The 22998-nt window shown below is 40.7% G+C and overlaps 1 protein-coding gene across 1 annotated transcript in view; it reads left to right on the forward strand.

The window, feature by feature from the left end:
- LOC134356604 (dynein axonemal heavy chain 5-like) overlaps positions 1-22998 on the forward strand; it is a 197532-nt gene that overhangs the window by 167417 nt on the left and 7117 nt on the right. The window contains exons 71-77 of the mRNA XM_063067562.1: positions 1971-2123; positions 4899-5144; positions 5527-5746; positions 12815-13020; positions 16945-17148; positions 18113-18328; positions 20498-20710. Coding sequence (XP_062923632.1) covers positions 1971-2123; positions 4899-5144; positions 5527-5746; positions 12815-13020; positions 16945-17148; positions 18113-18328; positions 20498-20710 — 1458 coding nt within the window. The remainder of the gene's footprint in view (positions 1-1970; positions 2124-4898; positions 5145-5526; positions 5747-12814; positions 13021-16944; positions 17149-18112; positions 18329-20497; positions 20711-22998) is intronic.

A 22998-nucleotide genomic window follows, 5' to 3' on the forward strand; every position in this document is an offset into this window, starting at 1 on the left:
ACATGGTTTTTTCTAAGGGTGCAGCATTCAATATCAAACTTCACCTTTTAAGTGCAAGGTCTGTTGTAACTAAAGCAAGACAACAAGTCATTTCTGGAGGCAGGTCCTGTTGAGTACATTTCTTGAGAGAAAAGACTCTTTTCTTTTCCGGTTTAGCACAGCAGCTCTTTGCCACCCCTGGGAATACACCTGACCTTGATGCCTTTCCAATTTGCCGGTGCACAGTATGGTGTGCAGAAGCAATTGGACCAGTGTCTCAAAGGCTCCATGTCGATATGCATAAGGGCTTCTTTGGGCCTGGAGATCTGTAATTTTTAAAGAATGACAGTCTGGAGAGTTCCCATGTGTGTCTCCTGGTACCTCCTCTAAACCTAGTCCTCACTACTGTGTATTTTATATAGTGTCTCACAGAACACCCCCATCTTCGAAACCCTGGAAGGTTTATATTGAAGGACACTTCCAGAATCGTGCTGGCACGTGAACCACATTGTCAGCATTTGCCTGTAGATGTCTCCTTAAATTCAACAGGTTCAGAGACACTGTGCTTCAGTGAAACTTGGAGATTTTTCCTTTACATAAGAGAGATAAATTATCAATATGGTTTGTTGAAGATCTTGGTCACACCATATAAAATGTACAAGATTGGAACAGCTTTGGAGTAACCAGTAACTAATGGTGTACATAGAAGGTGTTAGATCCACTCAAATTTAGATCTGCCAATGACAATATGCTTGCTGCCTGTGAGCTTAAGGATAAACATTTGTTGGAAATTAGGCTAGAATGTGGAGCAGAGGACCATGGACCTAGAATTAGGGATTACAAGAGGAAGTATCATGTAGTTGGCACTTAATCATCAACAGGGGCAGAATGTATATTGTAAGTGTAATCAAAAATCTCCAATTGTTTGTTACCTGTAATGGTGAGGGCCATATTGAAGAAATTTGCAAGGCTATCAAAGCTATCAGAGAAGTATCCAAGTGTTATGATCCATGTTGACATTTGTGCTTATGACACAAGGGATGCATGCAGAGCAGAAAAGAATAGACAAAAAGTACTGCTTGCAGAGCAGAAGGAATTAGGAGCCAAGTTAACGAAAAGGACCTCAAGGATTATCATCTGAATCAAATACATAAAGATTAACCATTTAGAAATTTGAGCATGTAGTTGAAAGAGTATTGTGAAAAAGAAAGGTTCTATTTTGTATTCTGCTAAGCAGGTCTTACCTGAACCATATGGGGCCAAGATTGCCTTTGAGCAGATAAAAGGGACATTACAAGAAACTAGTAGTCGGGAGAAAGAATCTTGCAAGTGATAATAAGCACCAAAAAATATAATTAGGAAAGAAAAGGATGGTCAGAATAATGGATTTCCCCTGAAATCAGTAATGATATAAATAAAAATATGGTCAGATAAAATGTGTTGAGCAATAGTGTATCCCAAAACTTAACAGTCATAGAAGTGGACAGCAGAGAAACCATCATATTGAATGAAAAAGATAATGGCAACCACTAAATTTCTATTCCAAAGTCACTCAAGAGAATAGGCGTGAGTACTTAATATTGACAGATTTGCCTCTCAGCTTTTTAGCTCCTGAAGCTGCTGTTCAAGTTCATTTAATCTACACAGTTAACAGTTACTTAGGTTTGGGAGCCTTAGTTTTACTTCGAGGACAGGCATGAATGGAATTCTATTTTTTTTTAGCGATATAGCGCAGAGTAGGCCCTTTGAGCCAACACCCCTCAATGCTGCAACTCTGATTAACCCTAGCCTAATCACAGGACAATTAACCTACTCAGTGTGTCTTTGGACTGTGGGAGGAGACCAGAGCACCCAGGGAAACCTCACACATTCCACAGGGAGGATATACAGACACTCCCCACAGAATGGGGGCAGAATTGAACTCTGAACTATGGAACAACCTGAGCTGTAATACTGTCACGCTAACCTCTGTGCATTTATGACATCTATAGGTTGGTCGAAATGAGAAGCAATGGAAAATCTGGTTTGATAAAGATGCCCCGGAAGAGGAGGTGTTTATGCCTGATGGTTACCACGAATCACTGGACTGCTTTCACAAACTCTTATTAGTCCGATCCTGGTGTCCAGACAGAACAATTGCACAGGTGGAGATTTTGCAAATAACAACTGATTGATAACTGCTTTTTGTCGTGTCTGTGCACAACTACATATCAATTAAATAAAAGCATGTACATAGAAGATGGCTTTAACTGGTGTATTCACATTGCAGCGAAAGAGAGAGAGAGAACAATGCTCCATTTCCCACACATCAGCACTCTCGCCATCTTCCTGATGCCTTAACAGTGATAGTTCCTCTTGTCCTTACCTACCACCCTATGAGCCTGCGCATTCAACACATCATTCTCCACAATCTCTGCCATCTCCACTAAAGACATCTTTACCTTCCTCCCTCCCTCCGTTTTCCACAGGAAACCCTCTGTCCATGATTCCTTTCTTCATTTGTCCCTTCCCACTAATCTCCCACCCGGCACTTATCCATGGAAGTGGCCAAAGTGCTATACCTGCCCATTCACCTCCTTCCTCACCTCCATTTAGGGCCCCAAATAATCCTTCCAGATTAGGCAACACTTCATCTGTGAACTTGCTGGGGCCGTCTGTTGTAATCCTGTGCTTCCAATATGGATTCCTCTACATTGGTGAGACCAGTGGTAAATTGGGGTACTGCTTCATTGACCACCTCCACTTCATCCACCATGAGTGGAACTTCCTGGTGGCCAAACATTTTAATTCTGATTCCCATTCCTGATCTGACATGCCGGTCCATGGCTTCCTCTTGTGCCATAATGAGGCCACCCTCACCATGGAGGACCAACACCTTATATTCCATCTGGGTAGTCTCCAACTTAATGGCATGAATATCAATTTCTCCTTCTGGTAAAAAAAATATTTTCCCTCCCCCTCCCCTCTTCTTCTATTCCCCACTCTGGCCTCTTACCTCCTTTCACCTGCATATCACCTCCCCAGTGCTCTCCTCCTTCCCTTTCGCCCATGGTCCACTCTCCTCTCCTATCAGATTCCTTCCTATCCAGCTTTTTACCTTTCCCACCCACCTGGCTTCACCTATCACCTTCTAATGATCCTCCTTCCCATTCCCCCCACTTTTTTTATTCCGGCATCTTCCCCCTTCCTTCTCAAATCGTGAAGAAGGATCTCGGTCCGAAACATTGACTGTTGGTTCATTTCCATGGATGCTGCCTGACCTGCTGTGTTCCTCCAGCATTTTGTGCATATTGCATAAGATTTTTAAAATATTTGTTTCATTTCTTACCAGAAACCATCTGGTAAGTGAAATAAGTATTAAGAATATAATAGTTTCTGATAATCTTCCATGGCTGTGTTGCCCAGATTATTTGAAAAGTGGCTTGAATCTCAACCTACTGACTAGAGGCAAGGTGAATATGCTACAAACTCAGCCAAGGTGATGACAATTGATGATACTGTATGTAGCTGTGTCTTAAAATCAATAACCTCAAGCCTCTTGGCCACAATCATTTAATTCTAGGAATACTCCTAGCTCTTTATAGAGAGTGACTTTACTCTCTTTATGGTACACTACCCTTTGAGGCATTTGCCCATTGGACTAATGGGATCCCAGCCTGGAGTCCATAGACCCCTTGGTTAATGATAAGGCTCATTGCTATAAAATAGATTGGGAACCCCTGGACTAATAGAAAGCTGACAGTCTGATAGCGATGTTTTCCATAGACTCCATTCTATTCACTTCTATTCAGGCACAGTTATGAGGGGGTCCTAGATTACCCGTATGAATTGTGCTCGATTACCCCTATGAACTGTGCTTTTAACACCGACATCTTGTTTTTAAGAGAGTGAGAAAGAAAGAGAGAGAGAGAGACGAAGACTGCTTTAAGATTGTGTTATGAACCCCTAAGGTTCATATTTCCTGTGGACTGTCACTTTAAGGCAAGAGGAACTTTTGGATTTCTGCTGAGTTCGGAGAGAGAGGGCATGGAGCAGCTTGTAAGTTGCTATGGTGACCGAGGGTGGCGTTATTTGATGGACAATCGATGTTATGGTTTCTCTGGAGCATGTTTATACTTCCCAAGGACATGGCCTGCTAGTGCATTCTTACGCATACAAAGAAAGGAGGAGTTATTTGAGAGACAGTTGGTACTCAGTACAGTGAGATAAATAGGAGGTCAGATGATAGACCTGGAGCACATGTTTTTGGACACTGAATGAGCTTTTGTTGTGCCCACAGAAAAAGTGGGTTTTTGGAGGATCGATCAGGCGGATCGTTCAGTGGCTCTTGCAGAGAGAAAAGGGATTGACCGGTGGGGAGTTATCCATGTGTCCAACCTTTGCCTGGGTTGATGATTCCACCACAGAAGAATGGTGCCCTTTGTTGAAGTCACAGTCGGTGACTTTTAAAGGATTTCGGAGGACAACGGGAAGATTGACGGCATCAGCTCACCTGAAGACTCAAGTCTCTCCCTCTCTCTCTCCATCACTACTTAACTCAACACCACGAACTGAACTGAACTTTACTCATTGTCGTAAGACTATCTATTTACCCCTAGACTTGAAGAAGCTTAGCTTTCCAATATATTCCACACTTACTTATATATAATCATTGCTAACCTGTTTGATTTATCTGCATTTAAATTACTGTGTTGCATAGTTACTAATAAATAATATTAATAGCAATACTGGACTCCAAAGCGTTTTCCATTTCTGCTGGTTCTTCAACCCGTCACGGGGTATGTGACACAGTGAAAACTGCAGAAATATTTTCATTTGTATTGAATTCTTGGCCATTTACGAAATAAACCCACAAAATGGATACAAAATATTTGTCTTTTAAAATAAAAATCATCAATAGTTCTTTTGTTTACATACAGGCTCATAAATATATCACCGACTCTATGGGAAAGAGGTATGTGGAAAGTGTCAACTTGGACCTTGAAAAGAGCTGGGAGGAATCTGACCCTAGGACCCCTCTCATCTGTTTCCTCTCCATGGGATCTGATCCTACAGACCGCATCATTGCTCTTGGAAAGAGATTGAAAATTGAGACTCGAAGTGTCTCCATGGGCCAGGGCCAAGAGACACATGCACGCAGATTGCTACAGCAGGCCATGTCAAGTGTAAGAAGAATATCAATCATTAATTTATGTACAAACTTCCTCGTTAAAGTACCAAAGATTTAAATAGTCGTAGAAATTATGTTTGTAGTTCCAAGGCATATTATAACTTCAACATGAGATACCACTGAGAATTGGGTATATTTCCAATCTCTTATTGGATGAGTTCCTGGAGTTAACAGCTCAGTGATGAGAGTTGATGGGTAGAGACTTGGCACTAAGCTGTAAAGGGAAGTGCAAAAACCAGGAAAAATATCAACGTAAAATATTAACACATTAAGAGTTATTATTATCTGTTCACAGCTGTAACTAAATATTCTTTTTATTGTGTTTTTTAAAAAATTCAAATGCAATGAAGTTAATTGCCTTTGTGATTCCTTCTAAGGGAGGTTGGGCTTTACTGCAAAACTGCCACCTGGGACTGGATTTCATGGACGAATTGATGGATACAATTACAGAAACTGAGACTGTTCAGGACTCATTCCGACTGTGGATAACTACTGAGGTCCATAAGCACTTTCCTATTACTCTACTGCAAATGTCGATAAAGTTTACTGATGAACCACCTCAGGGATTAAAAGCTGGACTGAAACGCACTTATTCAGGTAGAAAAGTCAGTCACTAGATTAGCACAGTAGCAATTGTACATTTTAATTATGTCATGTGATGGCAAGCAGATAAAGACTGGAAACAGATTAAGACTGAAGAATTTTTTAATTGGTTTCTTGTCTTCTCTTCTTTAATTATTCAGTCAGATGTTTTCATTGTGTCTGGAGAGCCAAGAGATTCCAAACATGTCTTTTTCTAAATTTCAGGAGCAGAAACTTTCACATTTAAATGCTTAAAATAATCTTTGTTAATCCAAGAAATAGCAACAATTACATTGGCAGTCCTTTTAAATAAAAGTGGTCAAATGAATTATTTGTAGAGGATGAATTGTAAATGATTGGAATTTGATCTGCAAGTTTACAATCTAGTATTCACTAATCCCATCATTGCCATTCACATTTGAAATAAAATACTTAGAATGGAATATGATAGGAATTTATCTACAGGGCTTTCAGAATAAATTAACAGAGGAAGAATATTTAATATCAGGATCAAATAGTTAAACTTAATTTCATATCAAGATGGTGAACAGAATTCTCATTAACTAATAGACTTAGTGGTCATTATATGGAAATTAAAAAGAGTAATATCCAAAGGCAGTTGATAAATATAAATGTTCTCATATGTTTCTCCTCATTTACATCTGCCTACTTATTCTGAAAGTCATTTCTCCATTTCCTTTCACTTCCATTCTCACTACCCTTCGCTAGTCATTATTGCTACACCTTCCATTGTTGCTTGAAAATCTCCTTGTGCCTCCACCAAAAATAAAGATAATGTACTCAAGTATTAACATATTAATATTTTGGCATCTTTGTATCCTTTGGTAAAACCTGGCTTGATCTTTGTAATTACTGTTTCTGGTTTTACCCTGGTCACTGAGCGGCCTTGAAAATTGTTTTGTGGGGCCGGCTGGTGGCGCAACGATATTGGCGCTGGACACGGGAGCGGAGGTTCCTGGGTTCGAAACTAATTGGGTCTGCTCCCGAGTACGCTTTCCATCCGTGCCGGGTTGAGTGTCGAGATGGCAACTCGACCTCGTAAAAATAAAAGGGAAAATACTGCGAAAATGTCTGTGTGTGGAGTGGCTCGCCACACAGTCTCTCTCTCGCTCCGCACCTTGTAAAAGCCATGAAAAAGACATCATCACGGACGCACACATGGACGTGCAGACGCACGCACACAGACTCGCACGAATGCAGGCATATGCCAAAAAAAAAGAAAATTGTTTTGTGAATAGTAATTAAGGGTGGAGATTCAAAATTCAAGATCGTTTAATGTCATTTCCAGCACACAATTGTAAAGGAGAACAAAATAATTGTTACTCCAGAATGCAGCATAAAAACACACACACACAATATGTAAAAGAACACAATAATAATATTAAAAACATAATAAATATAAATACATAAGATGGCTTATATACATAAATTGATTGTGTGTCCATAAAGTGACGCTAGGCACAGGAGTGTCTGTACATGAGGTGACTGACAGAAAATGGTAAAGTAGTGGTTGTTGGGGGTATGGAGGTGTTGATCAGATTTACTGCTTGGGGAAAGTAACTGTTTTTGAGTCTGGTGGTCCTGGTGTGGATGCTATGTAGCTTCCTCCCTGACGGGAGTGAAATAATTAGTCCATGACTAGGACCAGGTATCCTTCATGAAGTTACTGGCCCTTTTCTGGCACCTTTCTGTATATATGTCCTTGATGGCAGATAGGTTGGTGCTGGTGATGCATTGGGCAGTTTAAGCGTCCCATTGTAGAGCCTTCCTGTCGCTGCAGTGCAGTTTCCGTATCATGCAGTGATGCAGCTTGTTAGGATGCTCCCTACTGTGCATCTATAGAATAATGCAAGTATACTGTAGATATGCAAAGTCCAGCTCCTTTCAGCCTCCTCAGAAAGTAGAAGCTTAGGGGAACTTTTCTGATTCTGTAGAATGTGTTCTGGGATCATGAGAGGTTGTGTGAGATGTGCACTCCCAGGAGCTTGGAACTGCTTGCGCTTAACTATCACTTACAGGCTGGCCCATTGTGTATATCTGTGCTGTGAGAAAAAGGTTTTCAGCTATAGTTACGGTCAAATTATGACTGGGTATTCAATCATAGAAACATAGAAACATAGAAACATAGAAAATAGGTGCAGGAGTAGGCCATTCGGCCCTTCGAGCCTGCACCGCCATTTATTATGATCATGGCTGATCATCCAACTCAGAACCCAGCCTTCCCTCCATACCCCCTGACCCCTGTAGCCACAAGGGCCATATCTAACTTCCTTTTAAACATAGCTAATGAACTGGCCTCAACAGTTTGCTGTGGCAGAGAATTCCACAGATTCACCACTCTCTGTGTGAAGAAGTTTTTCCTAACCTCGGTCCTAAAAGGCTTCCCCTCTATCCTCAAACTGTGACCCCTCGTTCTAGACCTCCCCAACATCGGGAACAATCTTCCTGCATCTAGCCTGTCCAATCCCTTTAGGATCTTATACGTTTCAATCAGATCCCCCCTCAATCTTCTAAATTCCAACGAGTACAAGCCCAGTTCATCCAGTCTTTCTTCATATGAAAGACCTGCCATCCCAGGAATCAATCTGGTGAACCTTCTTTGTACTCCCTCTATGGCAAAGATGTCTTTCCTCAGATTAGGGGACCAAAACTGCACACAATACTCCAGGTGTGGTCTCACCAAGGCCTTGTACAACTGCAGTAGTACCTCCCTGCTCCTGTACTCGAATCCTCTCGCTATAAATGCCAGCATACCGTTCGCCTTTTTCACCGCCTGCTGTACCTGCATGCCCACTTTCAATGACTGGTGTATAATGACACCCAGGTCTCGTTGCACCTCCCCTTTTCCTAATCGGCCACCATTCAGATAATAATCTGTTTTCCTATTTTTGCCACCAAAGTGGATAACTTCACATTTATCCACATTAAATTGCATCTGCCATGAGTTTGCCCACTCACCCAACCTATCCAAGTCACCCTGCATCCTCTTAGCATCCTCCTCACTGCTAACACTGCCACCCAGCTTCGTGTCATCCGCAAACTTGGAGATGCTGCATTTAATTCCCTCATCCAAGTCATTAATATATATTGTAAACAACTGGGGGCCCAGCACTGAGCCTTGCGGTACCCCACTAGTCACCGCCTGCCATTCTGAAAAGGTCCCGTTTATTCCCACTCTTTGCTTCCTGTCTGCTAACCAATTCTCCACCCACACCAATACCTTACCCCCAATACCGTGTGCTTTAAGTTTGCACACTAATCTCCTATGTGGGACCTTGTCAAAAGCCTTTTGAAAATCCAAATATACCACATCCACTGGTTCTCCCCTATCCACTCTACTAGTTACATCCTCAAAAAATTCTATGAGATTCGTCAGACATGATTTTCCTTTCACAAATCCATGCTGACTTTGTCCGATCATTTCACCGCTTTCCAAATGTGCTGTTATCACATCCTTGATAACTGACTCCAGCAGTTTCCCCACCACCGACGTTAGGCTAACCGGCCTATAATTCCCCGGTTTCTCTCTCCCTCCTTTTTTAAAAAGTGGGGTTACATTAGCCACCCTCCAATCCTCAGGAACTAGTCCAGAATCTAACGAGTTTTGAAAAATTATCACTAATGCATCCACTATTTCTTGGGCCACTTCCTTAAGCACTCTGGGATGCAGACCATCTGGCCCTGGGGATTTATCTGCCTTCAATCCCTTCAATTTACCTAACACCACTTCCCTACTAACATGTATTTCGCTCAGTTCCTCCATCTCACTGGACCCTCTGTCCCTTACTATTTCTGGAAGATTATTTATGTCCTCCTTAGTGAAGACAGAACCAAAGTAATTATTCAATTGGTCTGCCATGTCCTTGCTCCCCATAATCAATTCACCTGTTTCTGTTTGCAGGGGACCTACATTTGTCTTTATCAGTCTTTTCCTTTTTACATATCTATAAAAGCTTTTACAGTCCGTTTTTATGTTCTCTGCCAGTTTTCTCTCATAATCTTTTTTCCCCTTCCTAATTAAGCCCTTTGTCCTCCTCTGCTGAACTCTGAATTTCTCCCAGTCCTCAGGTGAGCCACTTTCTCTGGCTAATTTGTATGCTACTTCTTTGGAATTGATACTATCCCTAATTTCTCTTGTCAGCCACGGGTGCACTACCTTCCTTGATTTATTCTTTTGCCAAACTGGGATGAACAATTGTTGTAGTTCATCCATGCAACCTTTAAATGCCTGCCATTGCATATCCACCGTCAATCCTTGAAGTGTCATTTGCCAGTCTATCTTAGCTAATTCATGTCTCATACCTTCAAAGTTACCCCTCTTTAAGTTCAGAACCTTTGTTTCTGAATTAACTACGTCACTCTCCATGTTAATGAAGAATTCCACCATATTATGGTCACTCTTACCCAAGGGGCCTCTCACGACAAGATCGCTAATTAACCCTTCCTCATTGCTCAAAACCCAGTCCAGAATAGCCTGCTCTCTAGTCGGTTCCTCGACATGTTGGTTCAAAAAACCATCCCGCATACATTCCAAGAAATCCTCTTCCTCAGCACCTTTACCAATTTGGTTCACCCAGTCTACATGTAGATTGAAGTCACCCATTATAACTGCTGTTCCTTTATTGCACACATTTCTAATTTCCTGTTTAATACCATCTCCGACCTCACTACTACTGTTAGGTGGCCTGTACACAACTCCCACCAGCGTCTTCTGCCCCTTAGTGTTACGCAGCTCTACCCATATCGATTCCACATCTTCCCGGCTTATGTCCTTCCTTTCTATTGCGTTAATCTCTTTTTTAACCAGCAACGCCACCCCACCTCCCCTTCCTTCGTGTCTATCCCTCCTGAATATTGAATATCCCTGAACGTTGAGCTCCCATCCCTGGTCACCCTGGAGCCATGTCTCTGTGATCCCAACTATATCATAATCATTAATAACAATCTGCACTTTCAATTCATCCACCTTATTACGAATGCTCCTTGCATTGACACATAAAGCCTTCAGGCACTCTTTTACAACTCTCTTAGCCCTTTTTAATGCTTGCCCTGGATTTGTCGGCCTGCCACTTTTACTTTTCCCCTTTGTACTTTTTGCTTCTACGCTCACTTTACACCCCTCTGTCTCTCTGCACTGGTTCCCATCCCTCTGTTGTGAACTAACCTCCTCACACCTAGCCGCTTTAATTTGATTCCCACCCCCCAACCATTCTAGTTTAAAGTCACCTCAGTAGCCCCCGCTAATCTCCCTGCCAGGATATTGGTCCCCCGAGGATTTAAGTGTAACCCGTCCTTTTTGTACAGGTCACACCTGCGCCAAAAGAGGTCCCAATGATCCAAAAACTTGAATCCCTGCCCCCTGCTCCAATCCCTCAGCCACGCATTTATCCTCCACCTCATCGCATTCCTACTCTCACTGTCGCGTGGCAATCAAGCACTAAATTCAGTTCAAGGCTTCTGGCCATAACTTTAAGGATCCTCACACAAGGGACTTAATTTCCAATCTCACTAATATTCATATTGCATTATCTCTCAGCATGCATTATATTGGCTCGGATCACCACACTTGACAGCAGGCATGGAGAATTTTCAAACCTCCCTCCTTTCCATCTGGAAGGACATATGGAGATATAAAATGAGCAGAAATAGTCTGATCTCAACAGTATGGCTAATCAACAGTCTGTTTATATGTGCAGATTTATGGCAAATATTGCTGATAAGTGGAAGTTACTATCAAAAATGCCGATTTTTTAATCCATATTTCCGGAAGGAAAAAACCTTATAGCTTGCTGGGCTGCATTAGAGAGCAGCCAGGCATTAACCATATTGGTTTGACATGAACCATATAGAATGACTAGATACCAGATGTGACTGGGGCTTCCGTTTTCTTTTGATAGCACATGCTTTATTTACCAATAACATATCAAAAAAAGAATGTGACAAGTAAAAAAGTTGTTGAATAACTACCTTCATGCCAAAACATTGCAACTGAAATTAACTTTTTCTATTTATGGTGTGTTTTAAAAACTATATTTGTGTGCACACAGCCTCATTTTTTGTTCTTTGTTTTCATCTTTCTTTTGTGATAGCTGTTACCATGATAACCATTTGTCATAGGGAAACTGCTCTGTGAGAATGTCTGCCAGTGAAACAAGAGCTGCAGAATAATTAGGTGAATTCTCAGGAGCAAAAATGTGACAGACTGAAGGTTTATGTTTCAAAAACAGCCAATTTTAGTGCTATTCACTTTAGGATCAATCCTCACAAGATTATTAGACTCACTGCTTTAACTTCCAGACAAAAATATGCCAAATATTTCCAATATCCATTAACCAATTCCAATTTCATGTCTTGCTTCTTCCAACTCCCAGATACCAGGCCATCCTCACAGTCCTCTGCAAATCAAAACTGCAAATGCAGTCACCTGGGTTCTTTGGATCATTCTTGCCTAGTATTTCCAGATCTTTGGACTTACTTCTGTGTTCCCAGAATCTCTCTTCACTTCCTTTACCAATATTTGCAAGACACTTCTAGATCTCCCCTAAAATGGAAACTTGTATGAAAGTATCTGCAAACCCCCTTCAAAATAAAGTTTCCCTTGCCATTGTGATTAGAATATATAAAACAACGAAATGCTGATACATTAGTCTAATTAGATGTCATTTCGTTAACACTTGCTGTGGTTAATACCAAAGGAAGCATGCTAGAATACAAGATGTTTCAAGGTTCAAATTCTTTTACAGAAATAAGGCTATTATAAGAGTTGTCCAGAATGACTACCCATCTTTTGTTCCCTTTGATTACTGAGAAAGTAGTCCTACTCAAATGACCCCTGGATAAAGGATATAGCTAAGATGAATCAATCACTAATGACCATAGATAGATGTTCATTTATTTCAATTAAATGCTATAAACTTAAAGATACAGACAAATAACACATAGAGCTGCACTTTAGTAGCAATATAATAAGGACATTATATTATGATATCCCCTTTCCTGTTCTACCTACCATGAGGATGGTCAAGGGAACAGCAATGTAGTCTTAGTTTTATTGTCTTTAAGGTATCACCCAAGACCAACTAGAGGTCAGCAATATGCTGCACTGGAAATTCATGCTATATGCTGTAGCTTTCCTTCATTCCACTGTGCAAGAAAGACGCAAGTTTGGGCCTCTTGGGTGGAATATCCCTTACGAATTCAATCAAGCTGATTTGAATGCCACAATCCAGTTTCTGCAAAACCACCTTGATGATCTGGATGGAAAAAAGGTACAAGGCACTGTTCACAAAGTTGATTTTCTGAGATTCACTTTTGTAATTTTGAATCAAAGCTTTGTCAGTGTTCATAAATTCATGGTCTTTGCTTGGGCAAATAATTGGTTCTCATTTCTGATCATGTAAACCCAACCCCGTTCTTGCTGCTGATTAGTCATGGAAGAGATGTGATGCACTTGTATTCTAGAATGCAGAACAAAATAGCATAAGAACAGGCCTTTCAGCCCACAATGTCTGTGCTAACCATAATGCCAATTTAAACCAATCACATTTGCCTGAACATGGTTTGTATGCCCATATCTCCTGCCTGTTTGTGTGTCTGTCTAAATGTCTCTTAAATGCTGCTATCATATCATCTTCCCTGGTGGTGCATTCCAGACATCTACCACTGCCTCACAAATGATCTTTAAACTTCTTCCCCCACATCTTAACTCTATGCCCTCTAGTATCTGACATTTCCACTCTACCTACTCCACCATTGCCTCTCACAACTTTATAAACTTGTATCAGGACTCTGCTCTGCTTTGTCTCTGACGCTCAACAGAAAACTGCAAGTTTGTTCAACCTTTCTAATTTATACCTAATACACTCCAATCCAGGCAACATCCTTATGAACCTCTCCAAAGTCTCCACATCTTCCCTGTAATGCAGTGACCAAAACTGCACAAAATACTCTGAATGTGGCCGAACCAATATTTTACGAATAGCACCAGGAACAGTAAAGGCAAATATGCAATATACCTTATTAACCACTCTGTCCATTTGTGTTGCTGTTTTCAGAGAGTTATGGAATTGCATCCCAAGATCCCTCTGTACATCAGTGTTCCTAAGGACCCTGCCATTTACTCTACACCTTCCTCTTAGATTTGAACTTTCAATGTGCAACACTGAATTAATTCCATCTGTCATTCCTGACGAAGGGTCTCGGCCTGAAACGTCGACTGCGCCTCTTCCTATAGATGCTGCTTGGCCTGCTGCGTTCACCAGCAACTTTGATGTATGTTCCATCTGTCATTTCCTTGCTTTCCCTGAACAGTTGATCTATATCCTGTTGTAACCTTAGACAACCATCCTTACTTTCTATAACACAGTCAATTTTTGTGTTGTAAGACCATAAGACCATAAGACAAAGGAGCAGAAGTCAGCCATTCGGCCCATCGAGTCTGCTCCGCCATTTTATCATGAGCTGATCCATTCTCCCATTTAGTCCCACTCTCCGGCCTTCTCACCATAACCTTTGATGCCCTGGCTACTCAGATACCTATCAATCTCTGCCTTAAATACACCCAATGACTTGGCCTCCACTGCCACCCGTGGCAGCAAATTCCATAGATTCACCACCCTCCGGCTAAAAAAATTTCTTCGCATTTCTGTTCTGAATGGGCGCCCTTCAATCCTTAAGTCATGCCCTCTCGTACTAGACTCCCCCATCATGGGAAACAACTTTGCCACATTCACTCTGTCCATGCCTTTCAACATTTGAAATGTTTCTATGAGGTCTCCCCTCATTCTTCTAAACTCCAAGGAGTACAGTCCAAGAGCGGACAAACGTTCCTCATATGTTAACCCTCTCATTCCCGGAATCATTCTAGTGAATCTTCTCTGTACCCTCTCCAATGTCAGCACATCCTTTCTTAAATAAGAAGACCAAAACTGCCCACAGTACTCCAAGTGAGGTCTCACCTGCGCCTTATAGAGCCTCAACGTCACATCCCTGCTCCTATACTCTATTCCTCTAGAAATGAATACCAACATTGCATTCACCTTCTTCACCACCGACTCAACCTGGAGGGTATGCTGTACAAGGATTCCCAAGTCTCGTTGCATCTCAGATCTTTGAATTCTCTCCCCATTTAAATAATAGTCTGCCCGTTTATTTCTTCTGCCAAAGTGCATAACCATACACTTTCCAACATTGTATTTCATTTGCCACTTCTCTGCCCATTCTTCCAATCTATGCAAGTCTCTCTGCAGACTCTGTTTCCCCAGCACTACCAGCCCCTCCACCTATCTTCATATCATCAGCAAATTTAGCCACAAAGCCATCTATTCCATAATCCAAATCGTTGATGTACAATGTAAAAAGAAGCGGCCCCGACACGGACCCCTGTGGAACACCACTGGTAACCGGCAGCCAACCAGAATAGGATCCCTTTATTCCCACTCTCTGTTTCCTGCCGATCAGCCAACATCCTATCCACGTATGTAACTTTCCCGTAATTGTCTATAAGTTTATTCATCAGCCACCTACATTTTTATCCAAATCCTCATATTTATATATGTGTATATAAAAATCCCTGCACTAATCCTTAAGGAACACCACTGGTCACAGACCTCCAGTCAGAAATCACCCTCCATCACCACCCTTGGTCTTGTATGGTCAAACTATTTTTGAATCCAGCCTACCAAGTCTCTGTGGAACTCATATGCCTTAATCTTCTGGATTAGCCTGTCACAAGGGACCTTGTTAAACGCTTTACTGAAATCCATGTGGTCAACATCCACTGCTCCACCCTCGTCAATCATCTTCATCACCTCCTCAAAAACTCCTAGTTTTCCAGACATGATCTCCCCCACACAAAACCATGCTGACTATTCATAAACAGTCCAGATTTGAGTAAATCCCATCCCTTAGAATCTGCTCTAAAATTTATCAGCTACTGATATACAAGGCTTAATGGCCTATAATTTCCTAATTTCTTCCTGTGCCCATTAACAAAGGAACAACTTTGCTTATTCACCATTCCTCTGGGACCTCACCTGTGACTAAAGAGGATACAAAGATCTCTGTCAAAGTCCCTGCAATCTCCTCTCTCGCCTCCTTGATATCAACATGCCTTAAAATATCAACATATCCCTCTCTCTACCCATTATCCTCCATGAAAATCTCCTTGGTGAATACCGGTACAATATACACATTTTAGTATCTTGCTCACTTCTTCAACCACAAGCATAAATTTCCTTCTTTACCTTTGAATGGCCCAACTCTCTTCCTTGCTACCCTTTAATTTTTAAAGCATGTGTAACATGCCTTGTGATTCTCCTTAATCTTACTCACCAAGGAAAAATAGGGCAGGTTTATAAAATCATAACTTAAAATTAATGACTGCTTAAAAATTCATAGCATGTTACCATGGGAAAGCACTAATATCTGTAGTGTGATTCAATCAAAGTATATCAATTAGAGTGTCGGGTTTTAAACTAAGGTTTGCAGCCACAATAGAGTCTGGTTGTATAGTGCATTCAATGTATTAGTCACTCTAGGGTACTTTATAGAACAAAATTAGACACCAAGACACTAAGTCACATAGGGAGATGTTAAGGCATATAACTAAAACCTTAGTCAGAATTGTAGGTTTTAAGGAACTGCTTAATGGAGGAGGGAGAAGAACCCTTGATGGGGTGTCTAAGATGAGGACTTAAGTTTCAAGTGAGAGCAAGGAGGTTTAGAGGGAGTCTGAGAGGAATTTGTTTTTTCACGTGGAAGATGTTTAGAGTCAGGAATATATTGACTGAAGAGGTGGTGAAGGGAGATACTTGCACAACATTGAAGAAGCCAGTATCTAGGCCACTACTAGAACTGCCAAGTCAGAGAGTTTACAGACCGAAAGTAGGTATATGGGATTAGTGTAAGTTCACATTTTTCTGTGTTGTATGACTCCATGACTCTATGATCCTACCTTTGGGAATCTCCCTGGTGTTCTATTCTTCCATGCTATTTTCTAACACAGCATGTCAGTATAAGTTGTACTGTATTCGCATTGCGTACTATTACTTATCAACATTTCATTTCTGTGACCATGTCGTTCCGAAAGCATTTTTCATCCCCCTGTTATCTCCAGTTTTTGCCACCTGGCTTTGGGGGATTAATTGGAAGATTATGTACTGACCTTGGAAAAACTTTTCGCTGTTCAATAGGGTGTATCATGGAACACAGTTCACTACATGATTGGAGAGATCCAGTATGGAGGGCGTGTCACAGATGATTACGATAAGCGACTTTTAAACACACTTGCTAAAGTGTGGTTCAGCGAAAATATGTTGAAACCAAACTTCTGCTTTTACAAGGATTATGGCATCCCGAACTGCACTACACCAGAACAATATATACACCACATTCAGGTTTGCTTTATGTATAATAGGGAATATTTAACAGGTAATATATGTACTATGTTATATGATTTTCTGTACCTTTCAGTTCTTTAAGAAATAAATTAATTTGTATGAAATAATATTTTTAAGTAGTAAAATTTCATGTTGGCTAAATGTGGGTATGCTTCCATTTTTCTTATAAAGGGCAAAATGTGCCAGATCTGATATGAGCAGAGGAGCCACCAGACCCCTCTGCCATTCTACGTGATCATGGCTGATTTGTCACGGGTCTCAACTTCTCTTTTGTGCCAGTCTGCATAGACCTCAATCTGTCAAAGATCCTGCTTCCCTTTAAAATACTTCCAATGCTCTATCTTCCACAACTCTCTGTGATGGAGAGGAACAGAAATTCATCACCCTCTGCAAGAAGAACTTCTTATGCATCTCATTTTTAATTAATCAACTCTTTATTTTGTAATCGTGCCCCCTTATTTTAGAGATACTAGGCTTTTCAACAGACATTTTGCCATGTCTTGTTAGAGACCAATAAAAAAGTTAATTTGATTTTATAGATACAATGAATAAATTCTGAAAAAACGGTGCACATGATTGATTTTAAATCAGAATAACAGAAAGTCTCTCCATCCATTGACCCTGTTTCACCATTTAAACAGGTCATGGCACACACCAATTCGATTCACCTGCTGAAGAACCATCATCCTTGATACTTAGAAAACTGTCGGTTACAGCCAGGATAATTTTAATTACCCCCTCCTTTGATGAAGCTCTCTGATATGAGAGTTTAAGAAATGCCGCATTTATCTACAAATACCCACGTGTGCTGATTCACTAGAACGGCACTTACAACAAAATTGTGATGTTGTCATTTGAATTACCTGCAAGAAATTCTCTGTCCAACCTCTAACCAATAAAAATATTTATAAATAAGCTGGAAATTCTGCCTGTAGGTTAAAGATGTTTTGTGTCTTACTAGAGCCTACCATCGTATGACACACCAGAGGTCTTTGGCCTTCACCCGAATGCTGATATCACTTATCAAAGCAAACTTGCCCAAGATGTCCTGGATACAATCCTTAACATCCAGCCAAAGGACAGCTCAGCAGGGAAAGGAGAAACACGGGAGGCTATCGTTTTGCATATAGCTAATGACATGTTGATGAAATTACCTCCTAATTACATAGCTTATGAAGTAAGTGGCATGGATAATCTTCATTCACTCTGTTCAAAGTGGTAACCTTGGGGATTTTTTATGCTTAGAGACTAACTGAAATTTTATCCGACATAAATATGCGCAGATCAGGAATTTAGAAGTTTCAGCTTGAAAACATTGTACATACATTATGTCATTTGTGGAGTCCGATCACTTAACTAGTACAATAGCATAAAGAGGTATGTCCATATTCAGTAACCTTATTCCTGCTTTTCAGTATAAGTAATCTGCTCAGAATTCATAATATCAATTCTGAAACAAATACATTTCCCTTTCAGTTATAAGTACAACAATATTTAACACAAGAGTTGTAATTTTGGATTTCTGTTCATACTTTGTGTTAAGTTATGATCCTAGTTTTGTATATACCGGATTTGCAGCTTGTTAAAGGACATTATCCTCCAAACATTAGGTGTTTGCAGCTTGTTAAAGGACATTATCCTCCAAACATTAGGTGTTTTTCAGGAAATGCTGAGTACATGAGAAAATAACTTTTCAATTTTAAATTAGCCAATGTCATTAACAAAATAATGGTTAGAAAAATAAACTAGCCTCTGAGTTTATAACATATTTTGTCCTCCTTTCAGAAAAGGACAAAATAGTTAATTCACTTTCTGTAGTTCCTATTTTTCTACCAAACCCCTGTAATCTTCTGTATAAGATTTATGGCTGAGAGTTAAATGTGTTAGTTATGTTTTAAAAGAAAGTCATTTTGGCTCAGATAGGCAGGCCAAGCTTTCATGGTCTGGTGCTACGGGCGTATATCAGTCCAGGTAAATTCTTTTAATACGACTATAAAGCATCATTTTTACAGGATGTGAAATAGCACAAAGATGATGATGGATATTCTGTAAGTGCTGATGTTTTCAAGACCAGCGTGGAAGCCATCAATTGTAGATACAGGGATGGTGGAAAACTTCCTCAGTGTCAGAATCCAGTTTATCACCACTAATGTATGTCATTATTTTGCAGCAGCAGCAGTACAGTGCAATACATACAAAAAATTCTATACATTACAATAAACAATAGTAAGTTACCAGAAAAGGAGAGTAAAATAATGACGCAGTGTTCACGGGCCATTCAGAAGTCTGACAGCAGAGGGGAAGAAGCTGTTTCTAAAATGTTGAGTGTGGGTCTTTAGACTCCCCTACCTCTTCCCTGATGGGGCCTAAGTCTGGATTAAAACTAAGTTCAGATTTCCACCATATTTTACAGCTTGGACCTCTAATATAATGGATGCCACATCTTCACTTGTGTTTGTAGAAGGAAAATTATTATTAAAAACATAATCCATTAGTTATTGATGGTGATTGTAAAAAAAAGCAAGCAGCTTATCACCTTAATAAAAAAACAAATGGAAAAACTCATAAGATAATACAGCATCTATGGATAGAGAAACAGTTCATGTTTCCAGTCTGAGCTCCATCATTAGAACAGAAAAAGAGAGAAAATATGCTCCTCGTTTCTTTCCCAGTCCTGATTAAAGGTCTTGGCCCAAAATATTTACCCTCCATGAAGCTGCCTGTCTTGCTGAGTTCCTCCAGCATTTTGTATGTGTTGCTCAAGATTTTCAGCAACTGCAGAATCTCTTGTGTTGGTGAACATGTTAGTCTAGGTGGCTGAGATGGTGAAATAAGGTGAAGGGTGAAACAAAGGGAATTGAATCACAAACAAGAAAAGATCTGCAGAAGCTGTAAATCCAAGCAACACACACACAAAAATGCTGGAGGAACCCAGCAGGCCAGGCGGCATCAATGGAAAAAGGTACAGTCAACGTTTCAGGCCGAGACCGTTCGGTAGTCCTGCTGGGTTTCTTTGACAGAGTGAAATAATAAAACTATGCAAATTCCATTTTTATTTCAGATTTCTAAGGTCTGAAGTCTTTATACTTAATATATCCAGCATCCAGAATGGTGAACATATCTCCTTCAGCCACCATTACAAAATAAGGCTGGTTTGAGGCTTTTGGCTTTTACATGGTTCAGTTATACTGTGTGTCTACAATTTGTAATGATAGGTTTCTAATATACACCCTTAAATGTTTCTGAGATATAGAAATGAGTAAAATAATTATTTTGCAGTATTTCTCATTTGCACTTTTCCCACTGCTCTTTACTTGATATTTCAGCCTCTCTTTTCTTACTTCAGGTCAAAAACTGGTTGGCAAAGATGGGTGCTATTCAGCCAATGAACATCTTCCTTCATCAGGAAATTGATCGAATGCAGAAAGTCATTTTGTTGGTGCGCAGCACATTAATGGAACTGAAACTAGCCATTGATGGTACAATTATTATGAGTGAAAACTTGCAAGATGCACTAGACTGCATGCACGATGCCCATGTACCAGTTAGGTGGCTAAAAGTAAGATAAAAGCTTTATAATCAAGCACACTTTTTTGTGTTCTTGCATTATGTTTGCAGTTATAAAAGATCAGTTAGTTCTTCAACATAATCTTTTTGGCCTGACCAATGCTTTCATCCATGTTAATTGCTATTCACGAAAAATTTGGTGAAATGATCTGTAGATTGCAAGTTCAAGCCCACATCCTATCTGTTATTTGATACGGTGTACTAATTCATCAACATACTGCGACAAGATAAAGTCATAACTGAGTTATTAACTATGTTATTATTTATGGCAGTGATCAAAGTCTGGGTGTTAATGCTTTAATAAAAGTGGTTGATGAAGTTAGCTGTAGTAATACTGTGTCTATTGCTGCATAAAAGATGAAATACGTGTAATCAAAAAGTGAGACTGATTTCGCAATGCATAGTGTGTATGAGTGAGCGAGTATATATTTAAACGCTGTACATTCGGAAATAACTCACCTTACAAAACAATCAAAGAGGCTTGAAAGGTACAGTTTTATTGATGAGGGAGTTGAGAGGGAAATTTAGCAGATCAATCAGCAACCAATTTGAGAAGCAAGGGAAATTGGGAACATGAGAAAAACTGCAGATGCTGAAAATTCAAGCAACACACATAAAAGTTGCTGTTGAACGCAGCAGGCCAGGCAGCATCTCTAGGAAGAGGTACAGTCGATGTTTTGGACTGAGACCCTTCGTCAGGACTAACTGAAAGAAGAGATATTAAGAGATTTGAAAGTGGGAGGGGGTGGGGGAGATCCAAAATGATAGGAGGAGACAGGAGGGGGAGGGATGGAGCCAAGAGCTGGACAGTTGATTGGCAAAAGGGATATGAGAGGATCATGGGACAGGAGGCCTAGGGAGAAAGTAAAGGGCCCAGAGGATGGGCAAGGGATATAGTGAGAGGGACAGAGCGAGAAAAAAAAAGTGTGTATATAAATAAATAAATAACGGATGGGGTACGAGGGGGAGGTGGGGCATTAGTGGCTTCTCATACTAGCTCTTCTTTCAGTTAGTCCTGATGAAGGGTCTCGGCCCGAAACGTCGACTGTACCTCTTCCTAGAGATGCTACCTGGCCTGCTGTGTTCACTTGCAACTTTTATGTGTGCTGAAGGGAAATTGGGGATGTGTTGTCCCTTTCTTCAAACATTTCTGTGACCAACAGGTTTATTTTGGATATACTGATGTAAAGAAATGGTCATTAATTATTTTGGCAAGGTTAATCTCAATGCTTATATCTGTTTCTCATGTTTTCAACCGACAATATATTTCATACAACGGTCTGCGGGAGGAGCTCAATCAGTCAAGCAGCATCTGTGGAAGCACAGCAAGAGTTATAACACAGTCCAGAGTGGAGAGGAGAGACAGGAAGAGTTATAACACAGTCTAGAGTGGAGAGGAGAGACAGGAAGAGTTATAACACAGTCTAGAGTGGTGAGGCGAGACAGGAAGAGTTATAACACAGAGTGGAGAGGAGAGACAGGAAGAGTTATAACACAGTCCAGAGTGGAGAGGAGAGACAGGAAGAGTTATAACACAGTCTAGAGTGGAGAGGAGAGACAGGAAGAGTTATAACACAGTCCAGAGTGCAGAGGAGAGATAGGAGGGATAGGAAGAGTTATAACACAGTATGAGTGGAATGGAGAGTTAGGAGAGATAGCCTTTCTACAAACAAGTGTGTACAGTGAATCAGGAGCTGGAGGTGATCGTTGGATTGAGAAAAGATAAGGGGTAACGGGGTGGTTGATCCAGATGGGGAAGGGGAGGGATAGAGATAAAACATAAAACAGTACAGCACAAGAACAGGCGCTCTGCTAATAGAAGCATAGAAAACCTATAGCATAATACAGGTCCCTCGGCCCACAAAGCTGTGCTAAACAAGCCCTTACCTTAGAAATTACCTAGGGTTACCCATTGCCCTCTAATTTTTTGAGCTCCATGTACCTGTCCAAGAATCTCTTAAAAGACTCTATCGTATCCGCCTCCAACACCATTGCTGGCAGCCCATTCCATGCACTCACCACTCTCTGTGTAAAAAAAAAACTTACCCCTGATATCTCCTCTGTACCTGCTTCCAAGCACCATAAAATTGTGCCCTCTCATGCTAACCATTTCAGCTCTGGTTAAAAGCCTCTGACTATCCACATGATCAATGCCTCTCATCATGTTATACACCTCTATCAGGTCACCTCTCATCCTCTGTCTCTCCAAGGAGAAAAGGCCGAGTTCACTCAACCTATTCTCATAAGGCATGCTCCCCAAACCAGGCAACATCCTTGTAA

Source organism: Mobula hypostoma, chromosome 14 (assembly GCF_963921235.1).
Source record: "Mobula hypostoma chromosome 14, sMobHyp1.1, whole genome shotgun sequence".
NCBI classification, from domain to species: Eukaryota; Metazoa; Chordata; class Chondrichthyes; order Myliobatiformes; family Myliobatidae; genus Mobula; species Mobula hypostoma.